Genomic DNA, 5,648 nt, shown 5'->3' with positions numbered 1-5,648 from the left:
TCTTCCTCTGCTGTTGTCAATACAAAGTTAAACAAAAACAGTTTTGAATAAATCAAGTCATGTGAAATTGCTTAGTTTTAATCTTTAGGTTTTTGGTATATTAGTTACTCTACAGTAAAGTGTCACATGAAGGCTAGGCCATTGCCAATAAAGGTGATTTAGCAACACCTCCAAAATAATTTACTTAATTGTTTTAAAGTTTAATATCCACATTTATCCAAGCGCTGGCAGAATCTCACCACGAGCTAAAGTCTCAAGGAAACCTGAGTACAGCCTTTTATAAAACATTAGATATTTGTGCCCTTACATCGTTCAGAATAAGGAGGAACCCAGGCGTGATGGGAATGTCTGTAGGATACATTTATTTGAAATTTACATGAACCAAAACTAAGGAAAGAAACACTCCATTGGGTCCCTTAAATGCAAAATGCTTTAATATACTTCACTAACGTAACGGTAATATATCCTTTTCTTTAAGAACACCAGTGTTTGACTTTGTTTGCAATAATCTGTGAAGCTAAACATGTGTGTGTAATGCTAGTTTGATAATAGGAATAAATGCAAGGAAGAACCACGGTAAATAAGTGAATAAAATGTATTAGAAATGACAAGAGTTCAGGTTATAAGTTGGATAAACATTTCAGGTTTAGTGAAAAAAAACGAACATTTTCACTACTTCTGAATCGTAGGCACTTAAGATTCAATTGCACTTGCTGATTTAAACAGTTTCACCCAGTTTAGAACGGCTTTCTTTCTATAAAACCGTATAAGAATAACATTTAATGAAACAAAAATAGTAATAGTATCATGGCTAAATATTTTACATTCTGATCATGCTTGTTTTAAGTATGCAGTGTGTTTACAGTATACTCAAAACAAACTGCATACTAATTCTTGTTAATATTTCCTTAAATGGATTCCTGAATGTGTGATGATATGTTTATTACATTCAGTTCTCCGCATTAGTATGTAGTTGCATATTATGGATAGAGTATTGTAAATCTAAGTATGTAGATTGAATTTGGGGAACATTGACAGAAAATACTTTAAGAGCTTAATTGTCGTTGGTTTCCTATTCGTTCACCATACTCAAGGGATGCATGTGAAGATCATAAGTATGTTTTTTGCCGATACACTGACTCCCGTGACCACATCATTTGAATTTTCTTTGGGCACCACACAAACTCATATTTACGGTCATAGTTCAAATAGGCGAACTTGATGAGTCCCCTACGTTGTCTCTTATTGAGGACCGCAAACACAAAGTAGCTGAGAACACTATCCTTGATTTGTGGCAGCTCTCTGTTGACGAGGGTCTCCTCCAGGAAGAATTGAACCAGGGGGGCTTGGTAGTGAGGGTACCCCAGGGTTCCCAGGCACTTCAGGATGCGGGTGATGCGCAGGTTGTTGTGAGTGTGACTGTCAATGACAAAAAGTTGTTATATATATTATTTGTATTGCTTTTAGTGTACAATTTTAGAGATAAAGCGTGAAGAGATCACCTGTTAAGGTTGTTGAATCTTGCTTTCCAGTTCAGCCCTCTCTTCAACTCTCCTGTTTGCTCATTAAGCAACTCGATACCATAGAAGTCCAACATGAGCTTATAGGACTTCAACAGATTCTCCAATGCCAGGCTGCTTTGACAAATGTCCTGAAGGGAAAGTAGAGTTTACAATCTGGACATTTATTCTAAGATATGAATTCGGTAGCTTTTAGCAGTTTACCTTTATTTCGCCTTTCGTCAGTGTTCTTGCCTGATAGTTCACCCCTGGTTCCTGCAGTGGGAACAACCTTTAAGAGAACAAATGAGTACATTTTTTCAACAGGAAGTAAAAGGTTAGGGTTATAACATTTTCAATGATGTGATAACAGAGTATCTTACCATTGAATGTAGGAGTGTTCACTCTCCAGTCTATTATAATCTCCATACCATTCATTGTGGAAATCCTTTATGAAAGCATCTGATAACAAATACAAAAGATAAAATAAGTAAATACTAAGTTGATAGATGTTAGGATAGTTATACTGATTTGACACATAAGTCAAACGTGATTGTAAGTGTAGGCCTACTGTCAGGTACAGAACGCATCATCCCGAGCTGAAACTTCAGATTAGGCTGGTCACCCTATTCAACAGAGGGCGATTGAGAGATTATACAAATTCTATATACACATAATTAAATACCTCTATAAGTCAAACACAGTTATCATGTGTGTACTTACCGACTCTTTCCAGCGTGACATCTTGCTCAGAGACTGTGGGGAAATATAAAATAACAATATGTGCTTGGTTAACGCTGAAACAAGGTAAAGTGTATATTATGTTTGTAGTGTGTGGGTGTGTGAGTGTGTGTACAAGTACGCAACTTACAGGGTAGTCATGCCTGTAGTTCTGCATGTCTTTTGCGGCATTCTCAAACCTGCTGAACTTGTCCTGGTGCACATAAAAGAAAGTCAGTTGAATCTCAAGACATTGTGAAATTGTTGCAAATGTACATTGGTCTAAAGTAATTTAGTAGATTTACTCAAGTACAATTTTGAGAGACGTGTACTTTACTTGAGTATTTCATGTTTCTATACCTTGTACTTCTACTCCACTAAAATTCAGAGGTAAATATAGTACAATTACTCCACAAATTGTTTTAGTGCCTTTAAATTACTCTGCAGATTTGGATTAATGATGTGAAATATAATCAACACTTACATAAGACTTTAGTTACACCTGGAGTTTATTAACAAGCTACCCTGCAGTATACAAAGTCATATAAAACTAGCTGCACCTTCCTTAACCAGCTTTGATTACACATTAATGCATCAATAATTATAATCAAAACATGATATATAACTCTGAAATGGGCCGATCTGCATGGTGACTACTTTATTTAGATGCTAATACTTTTGTACTTTTGCTTGAGTGACATTTTGATAGCAGGACTTTAACTTGTAAAAGAGTATTCCTACACTCTGGTACTTCTACTTTTACAACATACAACATATCCCTTCGACAATTAGAAGTTAAAATAAGGTTATGTTTGGATCACTAAAGACACACAGTGTAAATCTAAACATAGAAAGTGAATCCAATGCATGCCCTCGGCTCTTAGTACAGTTCGCCCCCCTCCTCACAGCGCAGCGGGCCTCTGGACTCACATGTCTGGCTGCAGGTCGCCTTGTTCCGCTGCATCTCGGCTCCTGGTCCTCTGTCTCCCAGGTGGAGTCATAGCCACAGTAAAACTCATCTGAGGAATCAACGCGAAACTCTCGACCATCTTTCTCAGACTCATCTTCATCTTCGGTTAACTGCGCAACAACTTCTTCAGACTCCAGGACGCTTCGGTCCAACCCCTGCCGCTCCTTGGGGGTCAGATCTCGGTTGTGGTCGGCAGACCTCTTCGGTGGACCATTACCGCGGGACTGCTCTACATCTTTGGGGGAACTACTCGCTGGAAAGTTGACTTCGGGGTTTGTTTTAGGCTCTTCCGGGCTTTCGTAATTCGATCGCCATCTTATCGATATCATTGCGTTTACTATTAAACTACTAAGTCTTCTCATACAGCGCCATATGATACCAGGAGAGCGTAAAAAACACTCAAACACAGAATAACCTTCGTTGTCGTTGAAGAAGGCCATAATACCCTCCACAAGTCGACACAACAGCACTGGCAGGGGCCTCATGTCGATTTATGACATGTCTGTTTCGCTGTCTGTTTCGCTTTCACTTTCTCCCAACTTCTACTGTAAATAGAAACTTTGTCAGCAACACACACCAACTCCACCTCCCGGCTCAGGCTGCTAGTGCTAGTTCAGGGTTAAATGGCAACACATATGTATTGCTGAGAAAGCTGATCTGGAAAATATCATTTGAATGTAGGGGAGACTGGACAGTTGCAACAAATCTTATTCCTCCAATCAGAAACATGCTGGACCTTTATTTATATCACCATAGGGACAAAAGGTGTTATAGCAGCGACAGAATAAGAGAGAAACACATGAGAATACACACAGGGATAATAAGAAAAAACTAAATAAAAAAAGAATTAACATGTTTTAACAGTATGATTGGAAATAACAAAAATAACAGAAGTTAAACTCTGATTAGGTGAATGTACTGTCCATCCATATACAGTATGTGAACAAGGTTAAATATACATTTAAATGTGCAGGCTTTTGAACATGCAAAAGTGATTGTGAGATAATTCCCCCACATCAAATACAGCTTTATTTGTAATGCACTTTAAAACCTCCAGAATGTAAAAATCAGACAGCTCAGCTCACAAACCATAAAATAAGTAAAGATACAAATGAAAAGCTAAAAACTTAAAATAAACAAGAAAGAATAAATAACAGCCATGTACTTAAAGCAATACCATTTAAAACAATGAAAACAACCATCTACAAAGTGTTGAACGCTAAGAAAAATAGTTAAGAAGCGATATAAAAACAGACAGTGGGAGGCCTGTCTAATGTTTGATTATTAACACATTTTCTAATGCTCTACATTTGTTACAATGATGTGAGTTTTTGAAATGTAGTGATTATTATTTAAAAACATATCCTTTCAATTTTGGCTAATATGTAGGTGTAAGTGTCCGTTTAAATATCTAACATCCATCCAACAATAGTAAAATAAATAACCTACCCTATGCCAAGATTTTTTTGGTTAATGACACTCAATGTTAATTATTTGACTTTGATTTGGTTCTTCTCAGCGACAGTATACTCACTAGAGTAAGAATTACCCAGCTACAATTTACGATCATTTGAGAAAACAGAATACAACACTGCATCCTCACACCAGGTGTTTCATTCTGGTTCAGGCACCTGGTGTGAGGGTGACGGAGAAGTGCCTCCACCTTTGGAAATAAATTAAAGACACAGTCCGTGCCCTTTTGGCTAATAAGGCTCAATGGACTGTTCCCATTAGCTGCAAAGTTCAAATCTGTATTCATCTGAGACGCTGGCGACTCGTCACCAGAGAAGACACCTGCCTGCAGGTTCATATAAAGCCTTTTCTAGCTTTGAAAATACATTTAGGTTTTTATGGCCAAAATAGACTGTCTCCGTAATATATGATGATCATAACGATTCTGGCGTCACCCGCTGTTATCAATGTACAGATAGCATCATGTTTGCATTCTATTTTCCTGCCTCATTTTATACGGGGCTGGCACTTGGACAGATGAGTGTCCCGACTCAGTCAGTGCACATCCTGCTCTTAATGTCTTCCTGTGGAAGATAAAGGGATGCATGAAATGTCCTGTAGAGCACAGAGATATGAGATGAGTACATCCGATAACACTGCATCATTACTTCTGGAGAGTTGTTAAACCACAGGATCCTTTTTATTTATTACCTAAGTCACTTGTCTAATACTGCTTAATTGATGTTTCTATTTCTTCTCTGGGTGATTTGTCTCCAACATAACAATGTGAAATCTACAATAAGAAGTGATGTTGAATAATACTGAAGTAAGCACTGTGTGTGCTCATTAAGTGGACTCTGGCGATGCTATTATCTCTGAGGGACTCCTTTCAAAAGGAGATAATTGCTCTTACCGCCCATGGAGAAAATCAAGACTTGTCTGCATGCTACACCGTTAACATCTGCTTGGCAATAGATTCATTTGTGCTAACTAAAGCGGGATACGGT

At 37.8% G+C, this 5,648-nt stretch overlaps 1 protein-coding gene across 1 annotated transcript; it reads right to left on the bottom strand.

Moving 5' to 3' along the window:
- Positions 1 to 339: 339 nt before the first annotated feature.
- On the bottom strand, positions 340 to 3,829 carry LOC307040532 (opioid growth factor receptor-like). The gene is made up of 8 exons (XM_079683458.1): positions 3,150 to 3,829; positions 2,371 to 2,433; positions 2,223 to 2,255; positions 2,071 to 2,125; positions 1,883 to 1,961; positions 1,725 to 1,791; positions 1,503 to 1,651; positions 340 to 1,419 (listed from the first exon to the last, which is right to left on the bottom strand). Exons 1-8 carry the CDS (start codon positions 3,672 to 3,674, stop codon positions 1,110 to 1,112), a joined length of 1,281 nt encoding a protein of 426 aa, XP_079539584.1. The 5' UTR covers positions 3,675 to 3,829; the 3' UTR covers positions 340 to 1,109.
- Between the last annotated feature and the right edge of the window lie 1,819 nt (positions 3,830 to 5,648).

The sequence above is a fragment of the Notothenia rossii genome, assembly GCF_949606895.1.
Source record: "Notothenia rossii genome assembly, chromosome: 5".
NCBI classification, from domain to species: Eukaryota; Metazoa; Chordata; class Actinopteri; order Perciformes; family Nototheniidae; genus Notothenia; species Notothenia rossii.
The sequence above is the reverse complement of the archived record's forward strand: the minus strand, read 5'-3'. Positions and strand labels throughout refer to the sequence as shown.

Excerpts from the sequence above, each read along its gene's own strand:
- LOC307040532 (XM_079683458.1), bottom strand. The coding sequence starts at position 3,674 with ATGAGGCCCCTGCCAGTGCTGTTGTGTCGACTTGTGGAGGGTATTATG. Across the intron at positions 1,792-1,882 it reads GAACACTCCTACATTCAATG|GTTGTTCCCACTGCAGGAAC; the intron begins GTAAGATACTCT and ends GTTCTCTTAAAG. Across the intron at positions 1,420-1,502 it reads AGATTCAACAACCTTAACAG|TCACACTCACAACAACCTGC; the intron begins GTGATCTCTTCA and ends TGTCATTGACAG.